The sequence below is a fragment of the Lygodium microphyllum genome, chromosome 19 (genome assembly GCF_053477565.2).
Source record: "Lygodium microphyllum isolate KBCC chromosome 19, Lygodium_microphyllum_v1.1.10, whole genome shotgun sequence".
Lineage (NCBI taxonomy): Eukaryota > Viridiplantae > Streptophyta > Polypodiopsida > Schizaeales > Lygodiaceae > Lygodium > Lygodium microphyllum.
Window position 1 is genome coordinate 69,328,065 of NC_141153.1, and position 18,328 is coordinate 69,346,392.

Sequence of the window (18,328 nt, forward strand, 5' to 3'; positions counted from 1 at the left end):
GAAGGTCCAGAATACCACTTGAGTCAATGCTCACATCAACATTGCTTATGTCAGTAATGCTAATGTTATCAATGATGTCATCATCTAGAAGCTTCCCCTTAAGCTCCTCAACTCGAGTGTAAATAGGGGTCTTCCCAATGCTAGTTGTGAGGCTCTTGGGTGGTAAGTCCTTCAAAATCTCTCGGGGAAGGCTTGAATACCTTGTTCATTGGAAGGGCTATGATGCTAGTGAGTAAACATGGGAACCAACCTCCCATCTTCGTTGAGCACTAGCTAAAGTAAAGGAGTTTCATCAATGACATCCATTGAAGCCAAGAGCCGTACTAAGAAACCCCATCATCGCTCCTTGTGAAACTCATTGCTAAAGGAGGTAATGTCATGAATAGCAAGAAACCTATTATCTTACGTCACTTCTCATTTGCGATGGAGTGCTGTTGTACATTGATTAATTCTTTCATTTTCATTCATTCTTTATTAAATTATTCGCGATTCATGCAATTACTCCACACTTGGGCCAATAGTGACATCAGAGCCACTTGCTTCCATTGCATCGCCATTGCCATGGCTCATGACCATCCACCACTAGCCATTGCCATTGAGCTCCTCTCGCTTGGCTAGCTACCCCACAAGCCATTGTCACTAGGCGGGTTCTATGTTCTCCTTGGTAGTCGATTGCATTCTGTGCCACCATCTTCTTTGCCCATTTGCACACATCACCTCTGAAGACTCCCATCATTGCTTGAGGCTCTGCCTTGCAGCCCTAGTGCCGCCCATTTTCATTCTTGAGTCATAGCCACGATGGTTGTCTTCATCTATTGCCTCCTCTATTGCAGAAGGAGCTACCTTGTTTGACTTGCCTCGTCCTTGCGCCTCCATTGTTGCAGTGTTTGACAATGTTGCTACTACCTTTTCTGCTAACAAGACACATTGCTTGGGGTTTGCCGCCTTTCTTGTGTGTTGTGCTGACGTGATAGGCATTTGCCACCTTCATCGCTTGCCGATTGGACCTGCACGTTGCTTGCCTATAGGCTGCCCCGGACCATTGCACTATTTGCCACATTCACTGTTTAGTTGTGCCTTGCCATGTAGAACAGCCTATCAAATCAACACATTATTTTTTTAAAAAGTTCTATTTCAATGGTTTGTTATTTATTAATTCTATTATTATCACCAACAAGCCGGTGTTCAAATCTTTTTGTCCTATCTATGCACAAATTGTGTAAGAATTCGGGATTTTCACAAAATCTCCCAATTCAACTTCAATCCACGCCAAAAATTTGGGGATTTCCATCAATTTCCCCAGAGGCGTCCATCGAATTTAAAAAAGTTTTAGTCATAGTCAATTTTGGGGCTTTTTGTTGGCAACATTCAATTTCGCTCCAATTTTGCCACTAAAGTTTGGGCTTGTCTTAAATTTGGTGTTCTTCATCAAAATGGAGGCCCAATTCATCAAAAGTGTGACACTCGACACCATTCGGGTAAAAATTTCACAAAAATTCTTTGAATCTCTCTTCAAATTTCCGATAAAATCTAGGGCTTTTCACCATTTGATCTCAACTTCATCCCAAATTCTTCAAAAACTGAGGCTTTTTTGAAATGCATCAAATTTCACCAAAATTGAGGTTCAATTCAACTTCAGGTGTGGTGTTTGGGACCAATCGGGCAATAATTTTATCCAATTCCTTCAATTTCTCTTCAATTTTTGGGTAAAATTTGGGACTTTTGTCCAATTTTACTGCTTTGGGACTCCAAAATTGGGGCTTTTTCCTCAAATCACTTTCTTTGGCCTTGTGGTGCTCAGAAATCATATTATTTGGCTGATAGTCCTGTTTTCTCTTGACATTGAGGACAATCTCTTATTTTGGCGCATTCATTGGGCGGATCTGCTCATTCTCTGCTGTGTTCGCATTATCACAGCATTGTCAGCCATTAATATCTGCTTTCAGCATATTGCTGATTGCTGCCTTGTTCGGATAATATTTTATTTCTGAAACTTATTATTTTCAGCATATTTTCTCTCTCCTTAGTGGGAAAACGGCAAGAGAGAATTATTTTCCTTCATATTATTTGACTTCATTGAAACAGCCAGCATCTCTTTTATTAGTGGTTTATTATTATTAGAGCATTTATATTCTCTCTTTTCACTTGGAAATTATTATTTTATTGTTCATTTCCACTCATGGCCAGCAATAATAATGATTTGTTGGGTATGCTTGGTGCCCATGACAAGCTCGACAGCACCAATCACCCAATGTGGGATTACATGATGTGACATGTTCTTGTCGCAAATCATTTATGGCATATTGTCAATGACAAAGAGCAAAGGCCGGCTTCTCCAACATTGGTACCACCTCTTGCCTCCAGATTGAGAGGTGTGGTCCTCATGATGTTGAATCATCTTCCTCTTCCACATCGCCTCTAACTCAAGAGTAGATTCGATGGGATGGCTGTGATGCGCAAGCGCATGCCCTAATTGCTTTATATGTGAAGAGAGCTATCATTCCGAGCATCACGTGTCTTGATCAATTAGCACATGTCTTATGGATTTTGGGTATAAAATACTAGGTAGTTGGAATGGATATTTCATGAGGATATCACATGGGTCCCTCATGAGACTATGATGAAATATCTTGGATGCCTTGTGGGGATGGAAGTACTTGAGAGCAATAGTTGGCACCTCTTCTTTGAGCATTGGGGAAAAGTCCATCTATTAGAGCTTGGTGAGGCTTTTCATTAGCAAGGAGAGTGGTGATAGGCAACTAGATTCTTCTTGTGACCATGTGGTATTGATAGAAGTGGATGCAACAATGAAAGCAAAGAAGAATGATGAAATAAACTGCTGAACACAAGACAAAAGAGAAAGGAAAGAGAAAACACAAGAACACTGCGAACGAGAACTCGTAGATATGCATGGAAAATGGAGTCCATATACCAAACATGAGACAATCACGTACAACAGTGAGTCATTGGTTGTATGGGAATTGACACTGGCTACCCCTCTCTAGTAGGGCATGCACTGGAATTTGCAAGTGATGAATGATGACTGTGGAGGAGAGAGCCTAACTGTATAGAACAAAATAATGCCATAAATGTGACCAAGTCGGCCAGTATTAAATGTTGACTGACCAACAACAATAAATACTAGAAATGCCACAATAATGGCACACAAAAATGCTAGATTCCCACCCCACATGCCTAGCCTACCAGACTCATACATGAGTTGACTAAACTGCTAACACCCTCTCTTAGATCATGGGTGATTTGATACAATACAAGGATACAATGATAAGGACTCATCATAGTCCATACAAAAAAGACTACCAGAATAGAACCGTGGATATCCAAGTAGTGGATGCATAAACCACTACCAAGGTGTCTCAGAGAGAACCTAATGTCGATGTTGATCATACCAGAACCTAAAAATAGAGAAGAATCATGACAGCTCTTTGTGTTTGTCAACAATGCCTTGTAGTAACATACATGACCATCGTGTCAAAAATGCCTCTGAGCAATGTGAACATGGATTCCCTGCCTTGGGTCAACACCGCCAAAGTGTCCCTCATGTGAGCTCAGACTAGGAGCCAAATTGAGTAACAACCCATCATGAACCTAGATGTTAATCCCCGCTCTAGGGTGTTCAAACCTGCTAGACTTCAGTTGATGTGTCAGGGGAGTCCCTCATTGAAACATGTGCATTGGTATACATGTACAGATGAGGTGCACTCGCTTCATCTTACCACCCTCTCACACTCCCTCATTGAAACATGTGCATTGGTATACATGTACAGATGAGGTGCACTCGCTTCATCTTACCACCCTCTCACACTCCCTCTTTGGCACTGGAGAGTTGTGAGGGAAGACTGCATCACTTGCACTAGAAAGCAACAAGAGGGGTTGCCAAGCCCTCCCTTGATCTAAAGGAGAGAATCCCTTCCGCGCCTTGGCCTTCACTATGGCATGAGGATTAGAATCGGAATTGGAGGAGGTGGATGACTCAATGGAGGAGTTTGTATCATGCTTCTTCTTCTCCTCCTCCTCCTTCCTCAAAGTTGCTAATTTTTTGTCATGCTTGCGCAAATGTCCCTTGTTACCACAGTGATAACCTCCCTTGTAATTGCAAAGATGCCTCATGCTCAAGCAACATGGACGACATATGTGTAAAGCTCATTGGTGTCAATGATGTTTGGGCTTGCAAAGCATCGACGACTCCACTACAGAGGGAGCTTGTAGAGCATAATCCCCACAAGATGAGCTTGTGGGGGGATGATTGCATGTGATGAAGCTGATCCTGTACTTGTGTAACACGAAGCAAGAATGACTCAATAGTGTCCTTCAACGCAAACTTCATCTATTGGAGATGTCCATAAAGGGTAATTGCATGCATAGTTGAGGGAGCCTCATACAACATTTGAAGCTTTGCTCATATTGCTAAAGCTGTCTTGCAAGTGGTGACCGTTGGAAGAACCTCTTTAGAGATATAGCGAAGAAGAGTAGAATATGCACGAGTATCATTGGAATCCCACGTAAGCACAACTTTCTCGTGGTTGTCCACATTGAAATCATATGGAAGAGGAGTGGGGCATTGAGAACATTGAATAGCTCCAGAAACAATGTACCATAAGCGCTTTTACACAAACCATGCTTTCATAACAACACTCTCTGTTAAGTAATTAGGGTTGTGAAGTTTATCATGAGTGGAACAACACAAGGTGAGCCATCTGGAGAAGATAGGAAGAGAAAATAAAGCAAAGAAGAGAAGAAGAGAGAGTTCAGCCAAAACACAGTATAGACTACACTAAATAGAGTTCACATGGAGCGTAGAGACAGTAGATCACAACATAACTGTTGCAAGCAAGCAAGACTTGAGCAAACACAGCTAGAAGGTGAAGATTACATGCAGTCAACAGAACCTGAAAATGCAGTCGGCCAGCTTGTAGGAATAATGAAATGATGCAGAAAATTTAGTCAGCTAGAGGTAAAACACAGAAAAAACAGGCAGAAAATGCAGCTGCACCACAGTAACATAATGCAGAAAATGCAAATGCAGACTGCTTAGATAAAATAAGGGCAGCAGATGGTTGAAAACAGGCTGATTTTAATCAGCAGAAAGTCGCCTTGTCAGCTGCAGAAGATCAGCAACCAGCAGAGAAGAGTGATGGAAGACTTGTAACATCAGAAAACAGCACCCGGATTGTAGAAATTTGATACCATGACAGATGTGGGTGCAGCAATGGAAGCAAAGAAGTATGGTGAAATAAACTGCTGAACACAAGATAGAAGAGAAAGGAAAGAGAAGACACAAGAACACTGCAAAGGAGAACTCAAAGATATGTATGGGAAATGGGATCCATATACCAAACATGAGATAGTTGCATACAACAGTGAGTCATTGGCTGCGTGGGCATTGGCATTGGTTCCCTCTCTCTAGCAAGGCATGCATTGGAATCTGCAAGTGATGAATGATAACTATGGAGGAGAGAGCCTGACTATATAGCACAAAATAATGCCATAATTGTGACCAGGCCGGCCAGCATTGACCAGCAATAAATGCTGGAAATGCCACAATAACTGTACACAAAAAATGCCAGATGCCCAGCCCACATGCCTAGCCCACTAGACTCAAACATGAGATGACTAAACTGCTAACAGGTACATCACTTCCCATAGGTCATGCATAGATTAGGCACATTGAAGGCCAATTTGGTGTCGTCTACTATTCAAGAGTGCCCTAGTTCTCAAGTTCTCTGTGCTATTTATTTTCTTTGCTGAATTGAATAGTATGGGTGCTTTAAGTTGTGTGTTTATTGCCCTACAGATTTGATATATAGACCGGTTGGATTAGGGGTCTTCTTCTAGGTAAGGAGCCTTGGAAGAAACTTCTGTTGGGGGAGGCTCGAGGCTATTACACCTATACATGGAGAACCATGCCCAACATTCAATGGATTTTCTAGGAGATCAAGACCAAAGACTTAGGGAGGAGTTTTGAGGTTAGATCTATTCTTGCTATCATGAGAGTATAGAGGATTGTTTCATGTGCCCTCCATCAATTGCCATTGACTTCAATTGAAGAGAAGAGGAGGTAGTCTCTTCCCTTTGATCACTATCTAGGATTGGAGTTGATGGGCCATACTCTTGGACAGAGGACTTGCTTATCTTGGGGGAGGTTCTCTAGACAGGTTGTTGCTTGAGTGGAAGATTGTTTTGTATTTTAGGGGCTATTGCATTATGCTTGAGGCCGTGATAGAGGGAATACCTCTTGACTAGAGGTGGGATATAGATATATCTCAAACTTGGATAGGTCTATTCTCTTATGGGGACATCCTCTTGAGTCCTTGTGGTCATTGCAACTAGGAGAGATAGAGTATTTACTTTTATGGTTGAGCAAGATGGTTGTCTTCAACATGAGGACTAGGTAAAGACAAAGTTCATAGGATGTGCTAGACAAAGGATAGAGTAGTGACAGTGTGTGAGAAAAAGTGACATATAGACATGGACCTTGCTACCTTGCTGTTAGATAGATGGAGACATTGGGCCTACCAAAGGAGCCCATTTTAGAGACCATGGTGGGATTTGGGAGAGTGGGCATGGAGGCATCCATTCCTCAATAGGCCAAGTGATGTGGTCTCCTTTGGTCATAGTATGAGGTTAGGAAGGAGGATTCAAATGAATACGATCAGATAGCTAGAACAACCTCTCATTGGCACAAATAAAACATCTCAGATCATTTCCTATTAGAATTTTGGAGGAGGCTGGATGATAGCTTTAAGCCCAGGAAGGTATCCCTCTTTCTGTGACTAGTAGCTCACATGACACAAGAGCTTAGCAATTGGCACTTGGCTAGGATATAGCAATGACCCAATGGCATATGTGAGATGTGGTGAGCTAGGTGAGGCACATAGATGCTACTTGTGGAATTGCTTTGAAGGCTAGGAGGTGAGAAGAGTCCTCAATACGATCTTTCATGGCATAATACAGACCATGGTTGCAACTTGAGGGGCTATAGAATGGGTATAGACAAAGGCCTAAGCACGTGGATATGAGGATTCCAGGGGAGCCTCTCTTTTCTCATCATTGGACAGTACTTGAATAGGATTTCTAGTCCAGCTTATTGGTGACAATAAAGAAATGCTTGACTACAGTATACAAACACAATCGTATGATAGATGCCCGAACTAATTAGGGTTACAGTTAATATAGAAGATGAAAGAAATCTAAATAATGAATAAATACAATGCTCAATGCAGCAAACACACTATTCTAGGTGAAAAACTAACCCTCGAACTCCTCTCTCTCTTTTGGATTGAGACAGAGAGTATGAGCAAAAGAATCTATTGTACTTTGACAGATCCTAAAACACAGCAGGCAGCCTCCGAAAACAGCAAATGCTGTTGTGTGAAGGCTAGATCAGTGAGACAGATGGGTAGTTGGAGCAGGACAGCAAATGCAGCAAGCTTTGATGCCATGGCAGTTGGCAATGGTGCGAAACTATCAAACACGGAAATCTAGATGATGTGGCAAGGTAGGCAGCTTTAGAAATATCAAAATGCAGCAATTTGGTGACATGGCAGTGCTGGTGGCTCCAGAAACAACAAAACCCGAAGCAGGAAGTGGACCATTGATGACTTTTATACATATTGACTATGCTTTCCTTAGAAGCTGTATACCATGTTGCTCTGCAAATTTTTTGTCCACGAAGCATGGTGTGGCTATAGAGACTAACAAAGCTTGTCTATCTATCTTTCCTCTAGGTGAATCTATATTGGTAATGTAAAGCTTAACATTGGATTTGTAGGTAGAAGGAGACCTTTTAGGTTTCTTGAAGCTTTGTGTAGCCTGAATGTCAACGTTTCCCGACAATGATGGGGTAGTGGCTCCATGAACTCTCATCCTTTCTTTGTTTTTCTTGAGTTGTCAATGGCTTGAACGGCATCAAATCAATTTATCCCTAATGTAATCCTCATGCCATGTTAGATTGCATGTGAGTTGCTAAAATTCTGATGCATATACCGAGGCGGGTCTCGACCCTTGGCATAGATTTCTACTCTTTGTTTTAGCTACTTTTGCTTTGTCTACTTCTCCAAATGTGGCAGTAAACTCTTGTATAAAGGCCTCAAAATTATATAGCAATGGAGATTCCTTCTCAAGTAAGGGGGCAAACCAAGAGAGATCTATACCTAAGAGAAGAGTCCCTACAAGGGCAACCCGAGAAGCATAATTTGGGTAATGATTGGTTGCATCCATATAAACAATTGTACTTGTTGGAGGAAACCTTTGAATTTTAACCTTGTGTCATCAAATTTCTCTGGAATACATCATCTTTGGCAAGGACTATATCCACTATTACCCAAAGAAGAAACGAGGGATATTTAAAATCTTGTGCAAAGCAAAGATATTCAGAATGGTTACAAACTAGACAAAGAGATGGAAAAAGATGGGTTTCAAGAAACCCTTAACATCTTTTAGTCTGACTCTATTGCAGAAGAGTCTTTAGTTTCAGGGAATTCACTAGGTCTTCTAAAGGAATCTTTTGTTTCATCCCACTCGATGAGACCTCTACATTTCAAGAACTCTTGTTTCCTATAGCTTGGAAGGAGCTTCAAGTTCTTAGCATCTCTTATATGGGAGAGCAAATAAGAGCCAAGAACTCCAAAGTATCTTGTGTTGTACTCCTGACAGATCCTAGAACGTAGCAATGGCAGCCTCCTAGAGTCGAACATCAGCAAACACAGCCACAAAGACTCGATTTGATGTAGTTAGGTAGTGGAAGAGAGAGAAAAACAGCAAATGCAAATAGTTGCGGAGTGTAAGCAGCCTGGGCAGCAGAAGTAAGGGTCAAATGCAGTAAGTTTGGAGAGGAAAAGTGCTGGGCGGCAGTTGATAGATGCAGACGCAAACTTTGGGTGCAGTCGCCAGGATATAGGCTGCTATAAATGCAAGAAAACAGGCTGCTAGACCAAATCGCAGCCACTTGGAAGGTTGTGAACAGCAGGGGACAACTGGTAAAGGTGCAAATTGCGAGAAGGTTTGAAACATGCTCCAATCTGATGTAGATAGCAAAGGACAGCCTTGATTGAGATGTCCTTCACAAACGGGGTGTGGGCAGCGAAGCTAGAAGGCCTGAAACCTACAAAAACGAGATTAAGACTGAATGGAGGGTAGCCGGCCCATTTATAGAAAGTTTCGAGACCTCGTACTATGCACCAATTAAAAACTCTCTCGAACTGCCCTCCATTTTAGGGATTTAATTAATTAAGAATTTTGGGGGATGTTTAAGTGTCTAATTCAGCATGTAATGCTTATGTTAGCTCAACACTGTCTTAGGCCTAAAAACTGAGCAAGAAAGGATGTCCAACCCGAATTTAGAGTGTTTGAGTTTTCCCTCCCCTGATCAATCTGAAGAAGTAGAGGAGGGTATACACAAGCCGATCTTGGGTATAAGATACTATAACACGCCGATTGACGACCTTGGTCAATATGTCTACAAAGTTGTTGGAGGAAGGCACAAACTCTAGGCGTATGGTGCCTTGTTCAACATGCTCTCTGGTGAAGTGAAAGTGGACCTCTATATGTTGTGTTCGTGGTGTAATAATCAGATTGCCCACAAGGACAATGGCACTCTGGTTGTCACAGTAGAGAACTGTGGGAGAGTTTCATGAAAAGTGTAGTGCCGGTAGCAAGCTTCTTAAGTAGATGGTCTTTGTGATACCATTGAAAATAGCTCGATACTCAACCTTCGCCGTGGAAGCCACCACTGTCTCTTGCTTGTGGCTTGCCGAAGAGATGGGTGAGGTAAAGAGGTAGCTGTCGTGGGAATGCTAGGTATCATCTCTTGCCTAGTCATTGTCTAGTCAAAGTGAGTATACCCCTACAAACATAAACCAGATCCATAAGTTAGGCCATAAGAGTAGGTACATCGCAAATATATCAAAACATGCAAATAGGAAATCTAATGTGACATTCTAGGTGTAGTGAAATACTAACTAAGCAAACTAACAAAGTAAGCTAAATTTGGCCTAGCGTGAATCCACCAAAGAAGCTTTCCTACAACAAATCTATAGGTGTAATTGCTGACTAAGGGTATCCTTAGAAAGATGGATGGTGGGATTAAGAGGTGTGGCCATAGGCCGTGTTTGATCCGTGAAACGCTGGTCCGCTGACTGAAGAGCGTACTTCTATAGTGAGACAAAAATGCCACCCTCAGATCACTACCTCCATCTCCAAAAAGTAAGACAATAAACCAAGGTCTGTCATCTCAAAAGTCGAGCAAAGTTGGGCATTTATCTTTGCTATGGTAATAGAGTTGGAGTTGGTGATAAGCAAATTATCTATATATAGTAGGATATAGCTAACCCCCTCTAAAGTAGTACAACATATAATTCGGGTCATAAGGGGTAGAATGCTATTCGTGAGTCCTAAGGAACTTATCCATCCTCTGGAACCAAGACTGTGGTGCTTGCTTTAGCCCATAGAGAGTCTTCCACAAGTGAAAGACCTTATCTTTCTTGTCAGTAGAAGAAAATTCGAGAGACTACTCCACATAGGCTTCCTTTGAATAACCGCTCAAAAAGGCACTTTTGATGTCCATCCGATAGATAGGCCAACCCAAGTGAGCGCTAGCGCAACCAACAAATGAAATGAAGTCAATCGCACTGTAGGAGCAAAGGTCTCTTCATAGTCAATACCTTGCTTTTGTCAAAATCCTTGCATCACAAGGCGAGCCTTGTATTTGTCCAAAGTTCCATCAGCTTTTAGGTTACACCTAAAAATCAACTTTGTCTTGACGACTTTCTTGTGGCTCAAATGATCCACCAAGGTCCAAGTCTCATTTTGGTTAATGCTCTCAAGCGTCTTTTTCATGGTCTCTTGCCATTGGGGTGTATTGAAGAGACTTTTGCCAACTATCCGGCTTAGAATACGCTATATACTTAGCTCTAAACAATGACTCAAATGAAGCTTGAGGTGCAAGCCGAGTAGATCTTCTAGGGCCCTTTGGATTGGAATCCGGTGGAAGGATCCCGTAATGCCACATGGCCTGCTGGTACTAGCGAGGTAATGGGTCTCGCGGAGGGGGTCTGGGAAGTGAAGAATTTGTGGGTGGATTAGGAGTAGTTAGTAGATCTGGCTTAGAAGGCACTATCTCAGTAGGAACAATGTGAGGAAAGGGCATGGTATCTAGTATAGAAGATTGCACAATGTCTCTTTCATCAAACATCACATCTCTCCTAATGATCACCTTGTTTATTTGGCGATTGAATAGATGATAGGCTTTTGTTTAAGAGGAGTATCCTACAAAAATCAAAAGATCAGCTCAGGGAGTGGGCTTGTCTATTTTGTCATGAGGGATGTGTGTGTAAGCATGAATCCCAAAGATTCTAAAGTGAGAAACTACAGACCGAGAGCCAAAGAATGTCTCGTATAGAGTCCTTCGAGGAACAGCCGTAGTTGGGCACTGGTTAAGGATGTACACGGAAGTGTTAATAGCCTCAACCCAAAGGTGCTTAGAGAGCTCGACTATGAACAACATAGAGCATACTATGTTCATGATGGTCTGGTTCCTATGCCCATGCCCTAACTCCATTCTGTGAGGGGGAGTTGGTAGAGGTGAGTTGGCGTGAAATATCATGCTTCTGTAGAAACTTAGAAAACGCGTGTGAGATAAACTTGCCCCCACTCACTTTCCATGGATCCTACACGATGACTAGTCTATTTATGGACCAACAATACCCAAGCAGAAAAATATGTGAAAGCATCGGACTTATGCTTAAGAAAATACACCCATATGTAATGAGAATGATCATCCAAAATAAAAAAGAAGTACGATATGCGATTCATTGGAGTGGCGGATGTTGTCCCACAAAGATCAAGATGAATCAATTTGAGAGATGCCCCAACTCTATGTATAGACTGTTGAGGAAATGGGGTATAGTGTTGTTTTCCGAGTTGACAAGCTTTATAGGCATCCCGTGATAGCTTCAAGCAAGGAAGACCATCGATCATCTGTCATGCGACAACTTATAAAGAGAGTTATGGTCGAGATGTCCTAAGCGAAAATGCCAAAGATGCTCGGTTCTTGTAGGCTCGCGTATAGCGGCTAAAGCCTCGAAGTGGTGGAACTCAGAGCCCTTGGGTGTCGGTGTGGAAAGAAACTGTGTCATGTGGCACAAGAAGCCACTAGCCTATGCCTCACTGCGAGCAATCACTAAACTAGTTTGAGATTCAAGGTCCGCAATTGTGGTCACTGTGAAGAAGGATGCTCAAACCCAGATGGCGAAGTTGTTGAACGGATAATAAGTTTACCCTAAGTTGGGGGGCATAGTATATATCATCCAACATAGTGTGATTTGGACCCTAGTCAGTGGAAAAAATGATGTGACTATGAGTTTGAATTGTGACCAAGGAGTTGTTCCGAACTTGTACGTGCCTATCTGTAGGGGCTCAGAAAATGAAAATGTCCATGATGGGGGTCATATGATGAGTAACTCCACTGTCCACAATTTGAGTAGCTGAAGTACTCAGCTATGATGAGTGGGCCTCTATAGTCACCTCGTCAAGAGACAACTTGCAAATATGGATGAGACTCACATCCTTAAATGTCTCTATGAAGACGATGTGGGCCTTTGCAAACTAGTCAGACAAGCCCTTTGGCATTGAGAGCATTGTCGACGACTGTGATGGTTGACTAGTGGTAGTGTGTGGGTTTGGCCTTGCTATTGCCCTTGTTGAGGGTTGCCACCATCTTGCCTCCCTTGTTGGGGGGTTATCCGACTGAGGGGCGGGGGTCTCATTCTTAGCTTTTGGTGTTGCACCTCTTGCCTTTGATTGACACTCGTCATTAAAATGGCCGGTCTTTTGAATTTGACAATACAAATTTTCCTTTGATATATTATGCTACCTGAGTTTTAGAGATGACGGGGAGTTTCCTTGGGTCTCACTAGTTTGGTTTTGATTTTGATTTTGGTTGGAATTTTGATTTTGTTTACCCTTCCCTTGCTGCCTCTTCTAAGAAGAAGCAATGAGAGCCCCCTCTGTAGAGGTCAAATTATGAAACTGTTCGAAGAGCGGAGCAAAACGTAGTAGTTGTCACTCAAATTCATAGAATGTGGGCATGGTAGGCTGTGAGATCACTTGCTGCACAAAATGGAAGTATTTCCTCAATAGCTTATTTAGAAACAATGTAATATGATTGTCCGAGGACTTAGGAGTCCTCGTGGTAGAGAACTCGGCGAGAAGGCGCTGATACTTAGCCAACTTGACTTTTAAGTCATCCTGGTTAGTGATTTTAAAGTTTTGGAGCTCATGATCTAAGTTGATGTGATGGGTCCTATCTCGACGAGTTGCATAGCGGTCACTCAAGTGTGCCCAACGCTCAGATACTAAGTCAAAATGTTGAAGCTGTGAATGAAATTCAAGTAAGAGACTTTACATCAGCTCGACAATAGTCGAGGCATTTCTAGCCTTCCATGAGTGCACAATCTCACACGGAACAATTGTGGGATTAGGTTGATTCCTGCACAAGATCCCATAGGTTCTAGGAGTCAAGGACATGTCTCATTAGGTTCGACCAAGTAGTGAAGACTCATTAAAACAAGTCTTATCATTAAAGACATGTTTGGTTGATGAGGACGAAGAACCATGAGGTGTTGGATAAGTGGAATAGGTAGGAGGAGGTGAAGGGGAATAAGGAGGGGGAGGTGGGTAGGCCTAAGTAGGCTGATAATGTCCAATGGGTGCTGATTGATGTGGAGACACTAGAACATGAATGTTTCCATAAAGTGCCGGTGGAGGTGGAGGCACCGCGACATGTAAGCCTTATCCATTAGATGGTTAGGGCACAACAAAATGACCAGAAGGCCCACTAGGTAATGCCCTACCCAATACACATGTAATAAAATTGCCATGCTATAGATCTTTAGGATGTATCCATAGTAGAGACTCTTTTGAGGAGATCATCCACACTTTGCCTGAGATGGGAGAGGATACATGACAGCTTTGAGAGGATGAGGAGGAGAGATGCCTTCTTGCAAATATGGGACTTTGGTACCTTTTTTCACACTGCCCCTTAGGTGGTTTGGCAATATAGGCCACTAGATTGGTTGTTCACACAACCATTGTATTTGTGATGTACCTAGCTACTCTATACAGGGTTCTTTGTACTTTGTATTTTGCCACAGGGGGATTTTTTGGGAGATGTCATAAATAAAACATTCTCTTTATTGAAAAAAAAACTAGACAACTATCTGAGAGGGAATACAAAAGCTACAAGAAGAAAAGTGTTTAACGTGCAAGTGATTGGGGCATTGCCAAGGATTTCCTTAAGAAGATAGAGGTTAGCTTGATTCCTAAGGTGGGAGTCATGACCATTAGAGGCAGCCTCATCCTCTTCTACCCTTTGCATCACCAACCTTGGTAGATGTGGATCTATTTTCCTTGGGGTGACATAAAATTATGGCTGGTGCAGGCAATGGTGTGAGGACATCTTGTAGTTTGCTTGGTGGATGGTGATGTGAAGAAAATTGCTAGGGTTTGCATCAAGGACACAGAGTGTATGACCACGACAGAAACACAAAGAGACAGACACAGACACAGAGGGCAAAACTCAAACCCTAAACGCAAAACTCAAAACTCAAACACAAACAGAAGAAGGGAGAGAGAGAACACAACTCTGAAGTGAATGAATGCTGTAAATGAATGTAAGAGTGTACAGTGTGCTCAAGGGCAGAGCAATGTCGGAGTGTGATATCCACCGGAGAGGGATCCCAAGTCTGTGACCACTAGTCAAAGTGTAGGAGTGCAAAACGCAGCAATCTGAAGACTGAAAGCTGGTAAACGTAGCAGTGTACCACCGATTGGAAGCTAGAAACTATGCACAGGTGCTGTAAACAGCAGGGCGACAGCTGGAGAGGGTGTGTTGGAGAGTGTCAGGGCCTGCAATGCTGAAAATGCAGGCTGGCTAACCGTGGAGATGATGGACGGCAGGCTGAACAGTAGTCTGGGACAATCTGGAGTAGTCGCTAGTAGCTGAGAGCTGTCACCTACAGCAATGGACAGGCTGAAGATAATGTGGCTGCAGTCAATGATGGCTGGACAGTAGATGGAGGCGGTGTAACCTTGGAGAGTGTCAGGGCCTGCAATGCTGAAAATGCAGGCTGGCTGACCGTGGAGATGATGGACGGCAGGCTGAACAGCAGTCTGGGACAATCTGGAGTAGTCACTAGCAGCTGAGAGCTGTCGCCTACAGCAATGGACAGGTTGAAGATAATGTGGCTGCAGTCAATGATGGCTGGATAGCAGATGGAGGTGGTGTAACTTGCAAACATGGATGATAGTTGAATGGTGGGCAGCCTATATATTTATAGATGTGGATTGGAGCCTCCCAAATTAGGGTTTCCACTGAACTCTCTTGAACCGCTCCCCGTTTTAGGGTTTTTACTCTAAAAGAGCATTTTTTAGGGTGTTTTGGGGTTTTTTAAGAGGCTAATCAACAAGTAATGCATATTTTAGCTCAACAAGTGATACACCCTAGAATTTGATTCAAGACTGACTTGTTGAGAAGTACCCTCTCCAAAGTGTACTAACCATTGTAGTAGTCATTTCTATCTAGGGTGTTGCCAGGTCATACGGCTATCAAGATTGACGATGTGTGGATTTTCTAATAGACTGGATTGACCTTGTTTGGCCATTTTAAGGAGTATTTGGACTCGCAATTTCTCTTTTGTAGTGCTAAGCTGTTGACAAGGTCTAGGTATGCTTTTGCATTTGTAACTTTCTTTAATGGAGAAGTTTTGAATGCAACATGTTAGTTCAAAGTTAACAACTCTTCATTTAGGTTCTTTATAACTGGATTCTTGGTATAACATGCACGTCAAGACAATTGACACAGCAGCTTTAGCGGGTTTATGCAGTGCTTGGAGATCAGGCAACTGAGCTGCGGTCTAAAGAAGATAGGTTGACTGATCGGGTAATTAGTATATTGGCTGCCCATACTTGTAAGCCAAGTATTCTGCATGGAGACCTTTGGGTGAGTTGGAAGAGACATGAAACTGGGATTTTCTTATTTTTCTTTCTTTGATTGGACATGCTTGTTGCAGATGGGAAATACTGGCCTGCTGTCAACAGGAGAAGTTTCCATGTTTGATCCTGCCAGTTTTATTGGAGATGCAGAATTTGGTACCTCCCTTGTAGGGCTGTGAAGTTTGGCAGGATTTTTTTTAAAAATGCTTTTTAATTATGGACTCTTTTTATAGATTTGGCATTTCAAGGATGGGCCCCGGTTGCAGGCTTTCCAGGATTTTGTAAGTACTAGCAACTAACCAGAGTTGTACTGTTAAGACTGCATGTTTCAGCTTACAAATCATAGGAATATGTGGTCACACGTGTAAAACATAAGCAAGAAAAACATGTTTGCACTTGATACATTTTTAATGCATCATACTGATATGAGAGCTTCTGCAGCCGATGTCTTTTATGAGTCTTACCATGAGGTCCTTCCATGTTCACCTGGCTTCAAGGATCGTCAAAAAGCTTATCAACTTTTTCATCTCTTGAACCATCTTCTTATCTGTAAGCATGTTTGTTTTCAGATGCTATACATTTTAGAAGTAGGCTCTTCATGTCTTGAATCATCCTTTGTGCTTGCTTTAACATCATTTCCTTTCAGATGGTGTGGAGTACTACAGGCACGTGATGGGTATGGTGAATGTATTGTTGTGACACCAGCATTATAATCTAAGAAGGTCAAGTGCAGCCATGCAGCTTTTTAAAGCTCATTTACAATTGGTCTATGGTGCTCTTCACCCACTCCATCCTCAGATACAGATACACTTGGTTAATGGTGTCCTTCAACCACCTCAGACACGGATACAATTTATACCTTGTAGACACTTACTTACATTTTCTTCTTTTTCCATTTTTTCCATAGATAATACAGACACACCCAAATGCCCACCTTTCCCTTAAATTCCCCCGAGGCGTTCTCATTCATATTAAAGACCATCAGTCCGTAAACATTCTACATGATCTGCAGTTAAAAGTTTCAAGATCAGAATCTCTGTTTAAAGTCTTCCTGGATTATTTGTTGCCAGCCGGCTCATGTCAATCTTATTTTCCAAGCCAAATTAGTTCAGTGACGTCGTTTGAGCAACTCTGATGTATAAACTGACTGCTACTGCTTACAATGCATTCATAGACTCTCACATAGGCATGTTTAAGAATTGTGCGCTTTCATGTTTCCAAGGCATACATCAGTTCAGGGACTGTTTCAATGTAATTCTAATGTCTAACGTGACTGCTACTGCTTATGTGCATTGATTGACTGTTACATGCCTATGTCCTATGATGTATGAACCGAGATGAAAAAACTCGATATATGAATGTTGACAGTCATTCGAATGCATGGTTTATGAGATCGAAATGGGCTCTCAGTATCAGGGCTATATGAATGAAGGATATTGGAAAACTCAATCCCAACACTCTCTAAGGAAGCAGATGGTGGAAATTATTCAGAGTTCTTAGAAAATCCCACTGTGCAGGGCTCCCAAGAAGCTTAATGGACGGTGACATGCTCCTTAGAATATCCCATGAAGACTAGTTGTCACTTGGTCCTTAGAATCTCCTAGTGCGCATGGCTTCTCTAACCTAATCTGTGCACAAGAGCCAGCTTCAGGGATGAAAATAGTGTAGTATGTCTCCACCTTGTAGAGCTATGTTTTGGGTTGGTTGGATTGCCAATGGGTAGGTTGTGCAACCCATGATCTCTTCAAATTTGGTTCAATTTGTGACTTTGTTCTTTGGCAAGTTAATTTCAGATTCATAATACTTGTAAGGGTGATGCTTGGAGACACCAAAACATAGCCACTTGGGCACTGTCCTCATGTGAGCATGGGTTGGACAACGCAAATTGGGTACAATCTACCCCAAGCATGAGTGATCTACTCTCCCTTGTATTTACGAAACAATTCACCCCAAATTAGATTTTACCAACACAATAGAGTTTCTTTTTCTCTGTTTGGACCTAGAATCATCCTCTAGCGCTCAAAATGATACAAAACTCAACAAGTATACAAAATGTGATGTCAAATACAATGTTTCAAAAAAATGCAAATTGCTCGTGAATAAATAATCTTTCGCTAAAGAATTATCCACTTCAATAAATGATCAACCTCCAATCTTGCATCCTTGTCTTCATTAGATATCGTCATTTGCACTCAAACAACTAGAGTATTAAGGCACTACTAAAATAACTATATCGATCTATATGTTTGAACTTAAGAAGTGGAAATAATGTTATTTTCAAATGACTCATCTACGCTAAATAATGTCAACTATTGTT

At 42.0% G+C, this 18,328-nt stretch overlaps 1 protein-coding gene across 6 annotated transcripts in view; it reads left to right on the top strand.

The window, feature by feature from the left end:
• Positions 1 to 17,313, top strand: part of LOC148019996 (uncharacterized) — a 94,326-nt gene extending 77,013 nt beyond the window's left edge. The window contains exons 5-9 of one of the 6 annotated variants that reach the window (XM_087700872.1): positions 15,903 to 15,958; positions 16,089 to 16,167; positions 16,245 to 16,292; positions 16,453 to 16,560; positions 16,658 to 17,313. In XM_087700872.1, the coding sequence (XP_087556998.1) occupies positions 15,903 to 15,958; positions 16,089 to 16,167; positions 16,245 to 16,292; positions 16,453 to 16,560; positions 16,658 to 16,710 (344 nt within the window). In that variant the 3' untranslated portion in view covers positions 16,711 to 17,313. Of the gene's footprint in view, positions 1 to 15,889; positions 16,019 to 16,088; positions 16,168 to 16,244; positions 16,293 to 16,452; positions 16,561 to 16,657 lie in introns of all 6 variants that reach the window. The other 5 variants (XM_087700870.1, XM_087700869.1, XM_087700873.1 and 2 more) reach the window with 5 other exon arrangements.
• The last annotated feature ends 1,015 nt before the right edge of the window (positions 17,314 to 18,328 follow it).